The sequence below is a fragment of the Caretta caretta genome, chromosome 6, assembly GCF_965140235.1.
Source record: "Caretta caretta isolate rCarCar2 chromosome 6, rCarCar1.hap1, whole genome shotgun sequence".
NCBI classification, from domain to species: domain Eukaryota; kingdom Metazoa; phylum Chordata; order Testudines; family Cheloniidae; genus Caretta; species Caretta caretta.
The window spans coordinates 10,925,912-10,943,003 of record NC_134211.1 but is presented as its reverse complement, the minus strand read 5'-3'; the positions used below and the strand labels follow the sequence as shown (position 1 = coordinate 10,943,003).

The window sequence follows — 17,092 nt, the reverse complement described above, 5'->3', positions numbered from 1 at the left end:
ACGTGCTCCAGCTGGGAAAGTCCTGTCCAGCCCCTTCCCTCTGCCAGGCTTCTGTGTAGCAGTCATTGTCACATAGCGATGGCGCGGTCGGGGCCTGGCAGTCAGAGCTGAGGGCCCTTGATCATGCTGCGATGGCTTCTCAACCAGCGACATGCCACTAGGTGCCGAGCCCCTAATCTGGCTACTCTGAGAGCGCGGCCAAACTTGGAATTTCCCTCCTATGGGAATTCCAGCCTTTCGAAAATGGTTCTCGTTCTGGATCGGCATGAAAGCCAACACATTGTGACATTTCCTGCAAAACCAAGTTTATTAAAAAAAAGGTTGGTGTGGGTCCATCAAAGCATTGCATTCCAAGTCTGGCTTTTTAGCTTATCTCTATAGTAAGAGTCCAGGACTGTCTGTCGGTCGGGGTTTGCTGTGTTGCTGGTCCCAGGATATGAGAGAGACAAGGTGGGTGAGGTGATATCTTTTATGGGACCAACTTCCTCTTCTGAAGAGCTCTGTGTAAGCTCCAAAGCTGGTCTCTCTCACTGAGAGGAGTTGGTCCCATACAAGATATTCCCCCACCCACTCTGGCCGAGTGTCACTCTGAAGCCTAGAATAGCTGTTGAGTCAGTGTGACAAGATGGAAACAGCTACAGGCCTGGCTGGGTGTCCATAAAAGGAAGCTCCCCCTACCACCCTTCATTTATCACAGAGGCTAAGGGGGCAGCTTTGCGGCTAGTTACAGAGAGCTCCTCCCAACCAGGAGGGGACCGTATGAGACAAAGTGCTGGTTTGTCTGTACGGCCAAATGTAAAGATATATTCCTAAGAACAAAGCGTGTCGGCCACACCTCCGGGATGGGGGACTCTATCCTGGGGAGCAGTGACTGAAACAGATCTAGGGGTGGTGGTCGGTAATCAGCTGACCGTGAGCTCCCAGTGCAACGCGGCGGCCGAAAGGGCTAATGCGATCCTGGGATGCACAAACAGGGGAAACTCAATTAGGAGCAGATTGGTTACTGTACCTCTGTATATGGCTCTGGTGTGACCGCAGCTGGACTCCTGTCTCCAGTTCTGGTGCCCACAATTCAAGAAGGATGTTGATACATTGGAGGGGTCAGAGAAGAGCTGATCCTTCTCAGATTAAAGCAGAGGTCCCCAAACTGTGGGGTGTGCCCTCTTGGGGGGGGGTGGAGGAACATTGGTGGGGGGGGCACAGTGGGGCCCGGGCCAGCCCCCATAGGGGGCAGGGAGTGAGTGCTTCCCAGCCCCAGCTCTACTTTGGTTCCACCCCCTGCCTCATCCCCTGCTTCTGGGCCCCGTACTGACCCTATCCTCAGTGCGGCTCTGTTCCTGGACTCGCGCCAACCCCCAGCCTTAGCCACTGGCCACAGCTCAATTCCTGGCCCAGGGCCGAGGCCGGGAGTGAGCTGCTCCTGGTTGTGGGCCTGGCTGCTGGGCCACACTGCAGTCCAGCTGCAGCTCTGCTCCAGCCCCCAGGCTCAGGCCCTGGCCACAGCCCCACTTCCAGCCCCATTCCCACCCACCAGCCTTGGCCTCCTTACCCCATCCGTGTCCATCCCCCCTCCCCCCCCCGGAGCCATGGCCCCGCTCCTCACCCTGGCCCCAGGGAGGCAGGGGGGCACAGACGGCGGGGAGCATGACCCTCAAAAGTTTGGGGACCACTGTATTAAAGGATTAGAAAACCTGCCTTTGACTCAAGGAACTCAAACTGTCTAGCTTCACAAAGAGAAGGTTAAGGGGTGATTTGATCACAATCCTAAGTATCCACTTAGGAACAAGTAGTTAATAGTGAGCTCTTCAATCTAGCAGACAAAGGCATAACACGATCCAGTAGCTGGAAGTTGAAGCTAGAGAAATTCAGCTGGGAAATACAGTGTAAATGTCGAGCAGTGAGAGTAATTACCCATTGGAACAATTTACCCAGGGTCGCGGTAGTGTCTGGCAATGTTTAAATCACGATTGGATGGTTTTCTAAGGCTCTGCTCTGGGAATGATTTGGGGGCAGGTCTCTGGCCTGGGTTATCCAGGAGGTCCGAGGAGCTGATCACAATGGGCCGTTCTGGCCTTGGACTCTAGGAATCTGTGCAACTGTAACGAGTGGGTACGAGAGGCTGCACTGGCCAATCAGAGGAGGGAGTCGACACTGAGTCTGCAACAGCATTAGTGTGGGACTAAGCCAGGTGGTGCCTGAAAGAGAAGAGAAGTAGACAGATCTCGGCTTGGTGTTGCAGAGTCTGCATATACTTTGCAAGTTTCCAAGCACTAAGTCAGCCGAACACATCACGCTTATCATGTATATCTAGCACCTCCCAGCCACGCATTTCCACAGGCCTTGCACCCCTCCCTTCAGTCACACTTGCAACTGCCAACCCCCAGCTCCTCTGGGGCGAGATCCCCATTCGACTCCTGAGGGAAACAGAGGCACGTTGTTAAAAGTGAGCCTCTCCTTTCCAAAGGGGACCTGTGCACTTAGGAGCCAACGCCTCACTGAAAGTCAACAGGGTTTCGGCTCCTACACCCAAAATGGGACTTGGAGCACAGAGTCACCTAGGTGGGCATGAGCACACAGGGCAGAGCTGACCAAGCTCCCACAGTAAGACGGTGGCCGGGATAGAAATAAAGGAGCAGACGCATCCTGCTCTCACCCCTGGCCTGTGCTCCCCCCATGCACGATAGCTGGGTGAATAGTGGATTTTTCGGTTCACGGACAAGTCTGAAAAATGGAAGAAAACGTTTGTTTGGGGCTGACCTGACATTTTTTCAAAATTTTTGTCAAATTGGAAAAGGGGGAAAAAAGGGGTGGGGTCACATAAACCTGTCACCGTGACGACTGTGACAACTTTTAAAATAAAAGGACAGGGACGTCGGAAAGGCAAGGTCCTTTCTGAACAGGAAAGAAGTCAAGCCATTGCCTTTCCAACGGTCAACATGAAGCCGTTCCGATTTTCCGGAATTCGGCTGACGGTTGGTTTTGCCCCAAGCCAACGACGCTGACAGGAGTCCGTGAAACATTTCCGTGTGGCCAGCTCTGCGGCTTGTGTCGGATAAAAGATTCCTCCCCACAAACATCTCCCCGCTCTGCTAGCGGGTGTCAGTTCTCCTCGAGCGGACAAGGGGCAGTGTGGCCAGCAGCATTCATGACCCACCCCGCTCTCGGGTAACACGCTGTGTCCGTGATCACAGCAGGTGGACGAGGAGAAAGCAGACCCAGCCCAGGCCCCGGTGGAGCCAACTGCGGCCAAGCAGCCCGAGATGAAGACAAAAGCGGACAACGAGGAGCCCTCCACCATGGACCCGCTGTTCAAAGTCCTCCAGACGCCTGTGAGTGAGCTCGACGAGACCACCACACTGCCCGCACAGCTGGACCGCTCGCACAGCCTCCACATGGAGGGCTACCTGGGCCGCAAACACGACCTGGAGGCTCCTAACAAGAAGGCGTCAAACAGGTACAAGGGAAAGGCGGGCACTCGGCTTGTAGGACGTGTCCCATAGGGAATGGCTCTGGCTCGGCGGGGGTCAGCTGTGCCTGGCCCATAGAGGCATTGGCAGCTCCCCAGCAAGACCAGGTGGGGAGAGGTTGCAGGCACGCTGGGCTGGGGGGCAACCCCAGCACAGGGCCTCTTGGAGCAGCATGGAGGCTGCCTGCCGGGAAATACAGATTCTGTGGGTGGGACCCATGGGTGAAGGCTCCCCTCCACCCTCCTAAGAAGGCCACTGCATGCCACGCTGCCCAGGAGTCAACCCGGCCCCTGAGCCACTCTTCGACCTCCCACGACTCCATAAATCTGTTACTCGCGCACTCTACGGCACCCACCTTTACCCTTCCATGGGCTCAAGGCGTAACCCAGTTGAGTTAGGCACCCAACCTGTACCCAGTTCTTAGGGCTCCAGGCGAAAGGCACCACCCCGTACCCAGTTCCTATGGCTCAGGGCATACTCTTCTGTGGAAAGAGTGGAAGAGCCTTACGCAGTAATATCCTTATCCTTTATTTATTACCAACCACCAAAACGGAATGCACACCCTAAGCATACAATGCTCACCACTCCCAATAAGGCAGACGAACTTTTCCTGCTGGCCAGTCAGGGTCAGGTCGTCCAGAAACTCCAACTTCTGCATGCTTATGGTTGGCAGGGTGTTGGGTCTGGAAGCTCTGATCCTGGACTGTGTCCTAGAGTTAGGTTTCAAAGAACTTCCCTTTGGACCCCAGTTTATACAGTGAGTGAAACTTGAGTCCTGCTTAGCTGTACCTTACCCAATCATTTTAAACGAAAGTCCTACAAACCGGTATTTTCCACCGATCCTAGCCCAATCAGACCCAACCATCTTAGTTGATTTAAATCTTGCAAAATTAGTTATGCAACAGACAAAAACAATCAAAGAACCAGACAGAGACCCAACAGGTAAACAATAGAGAAGGGGGGACCATGAAGGCAAAACAATAGACTTATAGATCTCACAACTACAACTGCTGATAAGTGGTTTCTTGCTGGACAGAACACTGTTGAACAAAGTTTTCTTTAAAGATCTGAAGGTCCCTTTCTTTAGCTGGTGATGGTGGGTGCTATTAGGACAGGAACCTTCTTAACAGCCTGATCTTACACAATTTAGATGAAAGGGGATGATGTGACTTTCTGCTTCTTAGCTCATGGCTGCTGCTGCTTACTAAAGAAAAAGGCTGCAGACCTTACACTTCAGTACAGAATTACCACCGCAGCCCGATGCCTGGTGCCACACCATGAACCACAGCCCCTCTGACTGGCACAACAGTCCTTAGCCGATTCTGCATGTTGGATGACGATGTCAGACACAGCCCTGCTGGGCGCGAGTGCAGTTCCTTAGACTGCCCTGAGCCAGTGCTCCCCCATGGCATAGCCACATTGGAGAGAGTCGGAGAAGAGCCTAGAGAATGATTAAAGGGTTAGAAAACCTGCCTTACAGAGCTAACCTCAAGGAGCTCAATCTATGTAGCTGACCAAAGAGAAGGTTAAGGAGTGACTTGATCACAGACTATAAGTGGGGAACAAACATTTAATAATGGGTTCTTCAATCTACCAGAAAAAGGCCTAACAGGATCCAATGGCCAGAAGTTGAAGCTAGACAAAGTCAGATGGGAAATATGATGTACAGTTTTAGCAGTGAGAGTAATTAACCATTGGAACAATTTACCCAGGGTCATGGATTCACCATCACGGGATGTTTGTTCTACAAACTCTGCTCTAGGAATTATTTTTGGGGCGTTCTCTGGCCTGTGTTATACAGGAGGTCAGGTGCGATGACTACAATGGTCTCTTCTATGGGAAATCTATGAAGAAACCATTTCAGCCCAACTGCTCAAGACCCCTGGCACATGGAAGGGACCAGACCAGAGAGCCCCACACAATGTATTAACCCTGTCATTCCTGGCTGAGCCAGAGTGGAGCTTTTACCACGAGAAGCCAGGCTGGATTTACAGACTTCAAGTGATGGAGAACCTGCCCCTGGCTGGGTCAGCTGATAGTTTCCCCTCCCTGTGAAAAAACTGGGCCTTCCCTCTAGTCTGGATTTGTCAGGCGTCAGCTTCCAGTCATTGGAACTCATTGAGATTCACCAGCCCCCCGTGCTCCGAAATCTCCTCCCACATAAGTCCTGACAGCCCACAATCGAGTCACCTCTGGGTGCTAGGAAAGTCTCCTCAGCCAGCAGGTAGCAGGGGCCGGGGCTTTCAGGTTCCAGGCTCTGATGGTGCATGAGGTGCATTTGGGCTGTGGAGTTGGAGTAACATGTGTCCTCACGCCCGTCACACAGGTCCTGGAACACGCTGTACTGCGTGCTCCAGAGCAGCGAGCTGGCCTTCTACAAGGATGCCAAGAGCTTAGCCTTGGGAGTGCCTTACCACGGGGAGGAGCCCTTCCGGCTGAGGAACGCCCTCTGCCACGTAGCCACTGGCTACAAGAAGAAGAAGCACGTCTTCAAGCTGAGGTGAGGTGCAGACAGAGCCCCGAGGCCAGACCCTGCAGCCAGCCTGCCCAGGGAGCCCCCCGCAAGTCAGCGCCGGGTACATCACAGCACATAAACCTCCCATGGCTGGGACCTGGGGCGCAATAACCCATGGCACACTCAGTGGGGGAAGGGGACCCACGCCAACCATGAAGGGCAAGATTGGCTAGCACCTAAGCCATCCCATGGGGGTCATGGAGTTTGCAGGGAGCACCTTGATGAAGCAGAGTGCCCAGTGCATCTGGCAGGGGGCCCGGAGGGAGGTGCTATTTCAGCACAGAATGGGGGGCATTCCAGGCCAACCCCTGCAGGCGGGAGCAGCCAAGCAGTGTCGAGCATTGAGATCATGATAATTGCTTGGCCAAGCCCTAAACCCAGTCCCCTCCACACCTTAACCCCTTCATGCCTGTTCCTTTGCTGCCATCAGGATCATGGTCCTGCCTTCTCTGTGCCCACTGCCCCCCCATTGCCTGCCCCCGCTCTGCAGCCAGCAAGTGTGGCTTTTTGTCCTGGTGTTCAGCCAGTGACCAGCTGGCAGGGAGTTCCCCTTGGGCTCCAGCCACGTCTTGGCCACTTCAGAAATAAGCCCCTTAAAATTAACACTGACTTCCAAACATAGGCGCCAACTTCGTGGGTGTTCCGGGGCTGGAGCACCGCTGATCAGCTCCTCCCCTCCCCGCAGTGCCTCTAGCCCACCAATGATCAGCTGTTCAGCGGTGTGCAGGAGACTGTGGGAGGGAGGGGGAGAAGCAAGGGCGGGGCAGGCTCAGGGCAGGGGGCAGAATGAGGTGGGAAGAGGCAAGGTGGTGGTGGGGGCTTGAGGGAAGGGGTGGAGTGGGGGCGGGGCCCAGGGTGGAGCTGAGGTCGAGCACCCCCTCGGCAACTACTTCCAAAAGTACGTGCTGGGTCCGCCTGATGAGGGACCGCCTGGCACAGGGACTGCTGTGGGCTGGGAGATCTGGGAAGGGTGGGGAGCTGCTGCTGCGGGTTCAGGAGCCCTGGGGCACAGCGTCTGGAGCCCCGAGAAGGGAGAGGCAACTAGATGCTGGCTTTAAATCAGTTAATTAAGATATATTTAAGGGGGCATCTGAATGACCAGGAATCTCCCCTCTACTTTCCAGGCTCGGCAATGGCAGTGAGTGGCTCTTCCATGGCAAAGACGAGGTAGGTGCCTGTGTGGGCCATTCGGGGCTGGAGAGGACGTGGGAGGCTGGAACGTCTCAGTGAGCAGGGGTCCAGGCCTGGCTGCACAGATGGGAACAGAGGCTGTCACGAGAGCTACTTGGCCTGGGGGTGGCACAAAGAAAGGGGAAGCCACTAGTAGAGAGAGTGTTCTGGAGATATAGTCCTACAGGGTAGCTATGATGTAGGCCTAGGCTGGGGCAAAGCATGCTGGGAGAGAAGTCCGCGATGCCCACAGCTGGGCTGAGGATGGGTCTCTCCAGAGAGCTAGGGTCAGTCAGGTTGTGAGTGGCATGGGGACCAAAGGCCCCTGCATCACCATCTCATTTCCAGACCTAGCTGCGTGGCTCTGCAGAGGCACTGGCTTGCTCCATGCGAGCTGCCTCTGACTTTCACTTGGAACCCAGCCGTGTCTGGTTCCCCCAGCTCCTGCCTGTACAGCTGCGGAGCCAGCGGCAGAGGAAGCTGCTTGCTTTCTCCCTCTGCCTCCTGCATGTCTCGCCATCATTCCTCTGGGGGCTGTGGAGACGCCACAGACTCACCGTTTTCCGTGAGGAGTGTGTTAATTCTGCCAAAATGGGTCTTTCATCTGCATCTGGCTGAGCTGCCTTGGTGCATTGTAGGAGCTGTAATTCAGCTGTCTCACACCCTCATTCTCCCCTATGGGACACGCTCCCAGGCCAAACTACACTTCCCATAATGTACCGTGGCAGCTCAGTGAGACAGCAGACCACAGTGAATCATGGAATATATAATCGGTCTTGTATCAGGGGGTCGCCATGTTAGTCTGTATCCACAAAAACAACAAGGAGTCCGGTGGCACCGTAAAGACTAACAGATTGATTTGGGCATAAGCTTTTGTGGGTAAAAACCCACTTCTTCAGATGCAATAATCTGGCTTGGGAGCCCAGCCCATAGGGGGAAACGTCAGCATGAGACACCTGAACGACAACTCCCATGATGCACTGCATCAACTCAGCCAGACACAGACTAACATGGAACTGTCTTGCGAATGGAACTGTTCAAACATGTCTGAACTTTCCGTTCCATCGAGCTGGGCTGATCCAGCTTTCCTGGTACCTCCCCACATTGGACTCTGCCCCGGGACAGACATTCCGATTTCTGAATAGGTCTGATTGCTCCCCTGCATCTGTCTTGGGGCATCGGATCAGCCCAGCAGCCCATCTTTCCACTTTGCTGGGCTTCTTGTCATATGGGTGACTAGCCCTGGGATTCTGGCCCCCTAATGGTAGCTGTCTTCTGCCTCCCTAATTGCCCCACCCCAACGGGGCTGCAGTTGCAGGAGAATACGACGTTCTCCTTCGCTCCCTGCCCCATTGGGCAGTACTGGAGTTTGGGACACAGAGAGCCCTGAGTGAGATCCTCCTAGGTCTTTAGATGCCCAATTCCCATTGATTTAGGTGTCTAAATACTTTGAGACGCTGGGCCTTAGAGGCTGGGAGGTCCAAAACAGCCCATGGGAATGAGTGGCCCAAATCCCTTTGAAATGCAATGGCAGTCGGGTGCCCAACTCCCTTGGGCGTCTCAGAACACTCCAGCCGTACTGTTTACCAGTGCTTGGGTTCCAATGAACCTTTGAAAGACACTGAGCTGACTGAGGTAATAATGCCCAGTGCCCAATGGTGGCATTGGCCCCCGCCTGGAGGAGGAATGCTGGGTGAGAGGGCAAGCTGGGTTAGACACAGGGGTGACTCCTGACCCCGTAAGGCGTGGGGCTCTTTGGGGCGAGCGCTAGGGGGGCTGGAGGCTCAGAAGCCGCTGTCCCTGGGCGGTGACTGAGGGGCGCTCTCTCTTGGTCTCTGTCCGACAGGAGGAGATGCACACATGGCTGCAGGGCCTCAGCACAGCAATAATAGAAGCCCAAAGCGTGAAAGCCAAGGCGCTGAGCCTGCCTCTGCCCTCCAGCACCGCCCCGGACGTCATCCTGGCCAAGAAAGACAAAGAGAAAAGATTTAGCTTCTTTCCCAAAAAGAAATAACCCGAGAGGTGGCTGAGGGCAGCCCACTCAACTGCCTAAGAACTGCGCATGGGGGAGCGTCCGCGGGCGTGCTGGGCCCCGCCACCACCCCCACCCCCACGCACCTCCGGCAGCAGCCGCGGGTGCTCACACCACAGCCCCGCCTCCAGGGCCGGGGCACAGCCCCACGCCCTGCTCTGCTCCCACGCAGCACCGAGCCAGCCCCGTGAGGGCCGAGGAGTGGCGTCTGCTGAAGGCCAGTGCTGGGCGTGCCGGTGCGGGGCCCTGTCCTGTGGGACACGCGTTGCATCGCCCACGGCCGGGGCGAGCCACACGGGCGTCTGGCGGAGGAGGCACCATCTGAGCCAGACCACGCAGTGCTGGGGACGCGCTGCCCAGGCCAGGATGGAGGTAGCGAGCTTCCCGACCTGCCTCTCTGACAAGGTGCCATGACGGCCCAAGACATAGGCGCATCTCTGGGCGCCTGGGCAGCTCTGCCGGTCCTTCCAGCAGGGGGCGTGAGGTGGGCTGGTGTGCGTGCGGCCGCCCCCCCCGCCTTCCCAAGCCACAACCCACAGAGAGCCCGTTGTCAGGCAAGCCATGCGCAGCCGAGAACAAACGTTTGCCCTAAATTAGGGAGGAAGAGAATCGTTATAATTCTCAGCTGAGTGTGTGTGTGCGTGCATGTGAGTGTGTGTCTGCACATCTGAGTCTGTTTATATGTGTACACTTCTGCATTTCATGTGACCACGTGTGTGCATGCATGTGTGAGCTCACAATTCCCACGTGTAGACTCTGTTGTACTGGCTCAGGCTTTGCCTGGGCTCGGGCCGTTCTTGGCCTGGGTCCCGTTTCTGTCCCTGACCTTGTGGTTCCTGTGCTCTCCCCTGTGGGCTGGGCCGGGCCCCCTAAAAGCCAACGTCTCCAAAGCCCCCAGACCTCCCCTCGGTGTCCTTGCTGCTGCCCGGGGGCTGGGGAACACCCTGCAGGGTGTGGCAGCGGGGGGCCCTGCGTTCCAGCCAGCCAAGCGGTGCCACGGGGCTGAATGCCCACTGGCACATCCCTGGAGGGGAGGAGGCTGGGCGAGAGAGTAGGCGCTTTCTCCCCTGGGTCCCAGAGACACAGGGCTGTGATGCCTGCCTCCCACGCAGTGCCAGGATGCGGCCAACTCTTGCCCTGTTGCCGCCTGCTGAATTCACTGCAGGCCTCATCCCCAGCGAGGTCGGGCCAGGGGAGGCTCTCTGCTTCCTAAACCCAGGCTGGTGGCACTGCTGGCGGAGGGCAGGGAAACACACCAACAAATGCACTGCCAGGACCGGCTCTGGGGGACATGCCAGTGCGTGCGGTGCGGGGGTCCCGTCCTGAAAGTGCCTTACCTGCAATAATGGAAAACAAACCCCATGTGCTGAGGCACCGTGCCCCGAAAACTCCAGGGCCGGTGCCCCCACGTGCCCCCAAAGAGGCGCTCCCAGCCCCCAACCCCTGATCCCTGCCCCCAGCAGGGGCCGGCTGAGCTAGGGGGTCCGTGGCATGGGCCGAGAAGGCTCCCCCCAGAGCAGAGCTTGGCGTGGGGGTCAGTGGCTGGCAACTCAGCCCAGCCAGTGTGAGCAGCCTTCCCAGTCACGACAAGCACAGAGCCCCGGCACTGGGGGGGAGGGCAGTGTCTAATCCCCCCTGGGCCCTCCGCACAGATGGCACGAGACGCTGTGGGAGTCCAGCAGGCTGACCCAGGGCTCTCGTGCTGTCAGCACTGGGCAGGGCGGCGCTGCAGGAGGCAACATCGCACCAGAGCAGCTGGGAAATGGCCCTGGCAGGAGGCTGTGCCCAAGGCAAGGTTCACGCCCGTAGCGGGCCGTAGCACCGCCAGCCTCCCACACCGGCCCTGTTGTACACAGCTCTCGAGGAGGGCACACCCTGCAGCCAGCCACCCCGGGGCCTGGCCTCATGCCTCCACCACAGCCCGCTGGGCAAGGCCTGCCGGAGCCCAGCTCCACCCCACTAGCGCTGGACGGTTCCCACCAGCTCCTCCGGACCCCCCAGCCTGGCTCAGCAAAGCACCGGGACATGGCGCTGGAGCAGGGGGCACTGGCTGGCTGGCAGCACGTGCGGTACGTCCTGGGTGCAGAACAGGAAAGGATCCCCCACTTCACGCCAACGTCAGCCCCGTGTTTATCAGCCCTGGCACCCCCGGAATGAGGCTGCGCCCGGTCCCCTGGGGTTTGATCCTGCCCTGCAGTGGGGCTGGAGGCTGTGCTGAGATCTGTACGGGAGTGCTGGCAGCTCTGGTACTGAGCTGGGGCCCCCTGCAGCTTGAGGCTGCAAAAGCCTGTCTTTTCGTCTTTGGGGCTGTCCCTCTCGGCTGCCCCGTTTCTAAGCCAAGAAACACCCAAGTTCAAGTCACTGGCAGAGGCAGCAGGGGCAGGGAACGGGATGTTTTCAGTGGCACCCACAAGAACCAAAGAGCCTTGGCGAGCCACCCTGCAGGATGTGGAGTTAGACCAACTGCAGGTGTGTATCTCCGGGAGGTGTAGCTATATTTACACACACTGGGACTGAAAACCCAGAGTGGGGCCTGACCCCCGCGTTGGAAATCGCCCTGGGCACAGGCAGGCACTGCGGTCAGTCAGTGCCATGGGGTGTGCTGTGTTTCACATGCATTTTCTCCTGGCCTGTGTTTCCATGCAGCTTTCTGTCCTTGGCTGAGTGGTTTCCTCCACCACTCCCTCCTTTGGAAGGGCTCCATGCAGCAGGTCTTGGCTCCAGCCCTTTCCGTGTGTTGCTGGGTTCAAACACCTTTTGTTTCTCATCAGAGTGCCCCCCCCACCCGATTCCCCCCAGGAGCACTGGATTTGCCCAGAAATCATCTGTTTTACCTAGCATGGGGCCATTTGACACCTGGACCATTACTGCCCTCTCCTCCTTCTGGCTGAATTCATCTTGGTGGGATCTCTGCTCCACAGGGCTGCTCTCCCAGCATGCACAGCGCTCCCGCGCAGATGTGGGGCGCGGGCTCAGGGCAGACATGCATGGGGGGGCTGGAGCCCCAATGAGTGCAGGAGACGGGCACACAGCCAGAGCAGCTCGCCGAGGGGCAGGGGGTCGCATTGCTCGAGTTGGTTCGTTGATTCCCGCTGGCTAGGCACCGCGTTCGACCCGCTGTCACGTACTTCCACTGTGCATAGCAAGAGCTAAACCTCCAGACAGTGCTGCAGAAGCATTTTAATAATGGTTTTTCTAAGAAATAAATAAGCCAAACCCCGCTCTGGCTGAGGCATCTTGTTTCGATTTTACCCAGCAGGTTTCATGCAAGGGTCAGCGAGAGCACTGGGGCCGCCTTGGCTGGAGGTCTGTGCCCTGCCTGGGGCAGCACGCGTGGAGAGACATGCACAAAGTCTGAGAATCTAGAGGAGAGCGACAAAGATGGTCTGAGGTTTAGCAACCCTGGCCTGTGAGGGAAGGCTTTGAGGACTGGCTGTGTTTAGTCTAGAGAAGAGAAGGTTGCAGGGGGACCTGAGAACAGGCTTCAGAGATGTCAAAGGTGGGTACAAAGGGGACAGGGATCAACTGGTCTCCATGGCCACCGAGGGTAAGAGGAGGAACATGGGCGGCACGTAATGGAGGCGTAAACCTCCGTTAATGCTCCCCGGGCTGGGCCGCGGTGGGGCTCAGAGCTCCTCCGGGTGGCCAGGGCTCGGGGTGGCTCAGGTAGGCGGGCCAGTGCACGGGGTGGCTTGGCCAGGCCAGCCAGGGCTCCTCTGGCCATGGGGTGGGGCTCAGGGTTCCTCTGGCCCTGGTGGGCGAGAGCGGGGGGTGGTGGGAGCCCAGTAGGGGTGGGGCCTCAGGCAGAAGGGGGCAGGACAGGGGGGCTAGCCTCCCCCAGCCAGGGGTTCACATGCCGCCATGGGAAGGAATGAGGTTAATTTGCAGCACAGAAGAGACAGGTTTCATATTAGGCCCTGGAGCAGGTTACCCAGGCAGGTTGTGGAGGTTTTAAAAAACGGGTGGACAGACGCCCATCAGGGCTGGGCTGGGATTCTGCCTCAGCACAGGGGCAGGACTAGAGGGCCCAAGCCGCCCTACGTTCCCAGGGGTCCGTGGAAGGCCATTTCCGTACCGAGCAGCGGGGATCCCGGCCGAAGCCGCAGGGAGCCCTGCTGCTGCGGAAGAGCATCTGCAATAACAACCTCCCGTGCGATGGCTGGCAAGGGAGCGTGGGCTGAGCAACAACTGGGGCGGGGAAAGCAGCGCACAGAGGAGGGGACTTTTGAGAGGCCCAAGGGGAATGTTTCCCAAAGCAGGTAAGTGACTTGGGAGCCTAAGTCTCTGGGAAAGCCAAGGGGATTTCGGCTCTTGGTCCAATTTTATGAAGGTTTTTAGGTGCCTACAGTTACGAGAGGTGCCGAGTGGGGATTTGAAAAGCCCCTAGGTGCAGCTCTGCATCTGTAGGTGCCCGAAGAGCTTCACCTGGGGCAGCTCCCTAAGGCCCTGTTAGAAAGCGGCTGGAAGCAGCCCGCCTGCCTTCCCTGCCAGGCTCCGCACCCCTAACACCCAGGCCTCTGCGCTCGGCACTTGGCACCTCCTTTGGGGTGAGGGGATGCTGCAGCATGGCAAGGGCAGAGCAGTGGTCAGGGCACTGGCTGAGGTACTGGAAGACCTGGGCCCTGTTCCCTGCTCTGGCTCAGGCTGCCGGCCAGCGTGGCCTGGGCACGTGATGTGGGGTGTTTCTGCACTACACAGGCAGGTGTGATTACTGCCCGGATACGCTTACGGCGGCTCACTTGGACCTAGCTCTGTAACGCCAGCTTCATCTGCTCCACCCCATTGTGCTCAAATAGCGGCAAAGGGCTGGCGGCACGTACCTAGCCAGGGTCCCCAGGGCCACCCCATCACCCCACGAGTGAGATGAAAGCTGGCACAGGGAGGCACACCTGTGCCCCAATCCCCTCTCCAGCTGCAGCATGGCCATGCCCTGCGGTTCCACAGGGAGGTTGTAACAAGGCAGGGACTTGAGTCCCCATCTCCTCTGGGCCATGTTGGGGGGCCACCACACATTGGTTTGTGGTGCAGACATGCTCACAGGGGGGTAATTTCGCCAGCGCCCCGGCGACTTGTGCCCATGCCCATGCAGACCCCACAGGGCTGGCGCCAGCTAAACACCCCAGTGCAAGTTCCATGAAACCAAGCCGGATGTCTCCGTGTCCCAGCTCCCCACCTGTACCATGGGGATCGCAGCCCCGCAGAGGTGAGATGCTCATTAAAGACGGCGAGGCACCCAGATACAATGGTGATGGGCGCCATAGAAGGCCTTTAGCTAGCCAGGCATGTGCGTGATGGTTGGTGACAGTTCCAGGCAGAAGGGCTGAAACACAAAGGCCAAGATGAGCAATAACTTCCCTGCCATGGACAGAACTGGGCCGGCAGCCGTCATGGGGGTGCCGGCTGCTGCCACCCTGGAGACAGAACCAGGGGTTTCCAGTAAAGCGCCAGGGCTGTGCAGGGAGCTGCTGTAACAGACTCCTGTCCTCCAGGGCTCAGCATACACTCGCCAGCAGGAGTGTGGCCTTTGTCCAGTGATCTCTTGGGGGTGTTTGTATAATGATATGTGGGGTGGAGGGGGTTGCGTTTTCACGGTGATATATCAGGGACATGGGATATTTGTCCAGTGATCTATTGGGGAAGCCGTGTGGCATTTGCACAGTGATATACCCGGGGGCCATGGATGTTCGTACAATGATGTATCGGGGGAGGGGGCAGGGGGCGTTTTCACACTGCTATATCAGGAGGGTGTGGCATTTGTGGTGCAAGCTATCGGGGGAGCTTGTAGTCTTTGCACAGTGATCTATCGGGAGGGGCATTGCTACAGTGCTATACTGGGGGTGGGGGGGGGAATGTTGCATTTGTACAGGGATCTCCTGGGGTCTGCGGTGTTTGCACAGTGAGATAGCGGTGGGGGGTGGCATGTTGCAGTTGTACAGTGATACATTGGAGAGTGTTTGCAAGGTGATATATCGGGGGTCTGGGGTGTTAAGACAGTGCCATATCAGGGATATGGGGCATTTGTACAGTGATAGTGGGGACATGCAGTGGGTATTTGCAGTGATCTATTGGGGGTGTTTGTATAATATTGGGGAGTGGCATTTGCATAATGATATATTGGGGTATTTGCACAGTGCTATATCGAGGCTGGGGCATTTGCAGTGAGGTATCAGGGAATGAGACATTTGCACAGTGATACAGTGAGGGGATGCGAGGCATGTATACAGTGATATATTGGGATGGTTTCACAGTGATATATTGAGGGTGGGGGCATTTGTACAATGAAGTTTTGGGGGTGCATTTGCACAGTGATAGATCAGGACAAGGTTGTTTGCACAGTAACATAGTGAGGGTTGGGGGCTTGTACAGTTAGATATTGGGGGGCATGTGGCATTTGTACAGTGAAGTTTTAGGGGTGCATTTGTAGTGTGATATGGGGGAGTGGGGCATTCGTACAGTGCTGTATCTGGGGGCATGTGGCAGCTGCACAATGATCGATTGGGGGCATTTTCACAGTGATAGATTTGGGGCTGGGGTGTTTGTACAGTGATATATCAGTGGGTGGTCAACGATGTACCAGGGAGGTGTGGGGCGGGTGGTCAGTGATATATTTGAGGGAGAGGAGTAGGTGGTTTTGAATCACTGAATTTTCCATTGCTGGGTCCCCCGGCAGGCAGTGTAGTTGGGGCAAAGTGGGGAGTCACCCAAAGATCACATGGGACTCGCTGCTTTAGCCCAGCTCAGGGGCTGGCCCTGCCCTGGCTCACAGGCAGTGGCAGGCCCTTGTTGGGTAGAGTCCAGGCAGGCAGCGCCCAGCCTTCGGCCCATGCTGGTTTATGCTCATCCAGTACCCATGGCAGGGTGGGGATGGGCAGCGAGGTGTGATCCCAGCTCCGGGCGCCCCACCGCCCACAGAACCTGGAGCTGCAGGGTGGGCCGCAGATATTCCTTACTGTGCCCCTGGCATGTTTGGGTCAGCCACTGGCAAGCAGGGGGCTGCGGGGGGCACACCCCCAGGAATAATGCACAGAGGACAATGCTGCATTGCTGTGGCCAGGGGATCACTATGCACGCCACACTGCCCTACCCCATACCCAGCCCCCCTTTCCCCACACACTGCCCTGTGCACCGCCCTGCCCCCTTTACCCCCACTTCCACCCCCCAGAGGAGAGTGCAGCACCGGGCACTCGGTGGGCGATGGCAGGGCTGTGGAGGGGGCCCGTGTCACACTGTGGGGAGGAGGCAGGAGCCCCCGTTGTGCTGCAGCCCGCTGAGCTGAACTCCCCAAACCCAGCTTGGGCCTGGCTCTGCTGGAGACGCGGCCTAGCAAGGCAGCCTGAGAGGGGGATGGCACTGCCCCCTTGCCATAGCTGGGCTCAGCACATGAGCTGCCCGGGCAAGAGCACCGCAGGAAGCACCCAGTGGAGGGGGGCACAACTACAACCAGCCATCAGGCTAAGGGCACGTGGGGGGTGCTCGGCATCCCTGCCATGGGAGCTGGAGGGGGTACGGTGTCCCTCTCAGGGCGGGAACCTCGCTGGGCACCCACGGAGCAAAGGGGCACTGGCCCCTCCCCAGGGGTGCAGAATCAGGTCTCCCAGGACAAGCCCTGGCCCCGCACCCTTCCCAGGCCCTATCCAAGAGTGACGCCCCCTAGAGGAGGGGAGCTCCCAGCGCCCCCCGCTGCCTGGATGTCCCAGCCCTGGGCTCCCACCCCAGCTCCCAGTGGGGAGCGCTGGCAGGGGAAGAAGCCAGAGCTGCCCTGCACAGCCTGTGCCAACCTCAGAGTCTGAGTGAGTGCCTCCCAGGGCATCGCCCCATGGAGAGTGCACCTCCCCCCCTCGCCCCCGTGCCAGGGCTGCTGTGCCCCCAGCCCTCGGGGTGCAACACACAGTGCTGAGCAGCAGGGAG

General features: G+C 57.7%; 1 protein-coding gene across 1 annotated transcript in view; it reads left to right on the top strand.

Moving 5' to 3' along the window:
* SPTB (spectrin beta, erythrocytic) overlaps nucleotides 1-12,404 on the top strand; it is a 134,624-nt gene extending 122,220 nt beyond the window's left edge. The window contains exons 33-36 of the mRNA XM_048854341.2: nucleotides 3,192-3,454; nucleotides 5,794-5,967; nucleotides 7,107-7,149; nucleotides 8,999-12,404. Of these exons, the coding sequence (XP_048710298.2) occupies nucleotides 3,192-3,454; nucleotides 5,794-5,967; nucleotides 7,107-7,149; nucleotides 8,999-9,166 (648 nt within the window). The 3' untranslated portion in view covers nucleotides 9,167-12,404. The remainder of the gene's footprint in view (nucleotides 1-3,191; nucleotides 3,455-5,793; nucleotides 5,968-7,106; nucleotides 7,150-8,998) is intronic.
* Nucleotides 12,405-17,092: the final 4,688 nt, after the last annotated feature.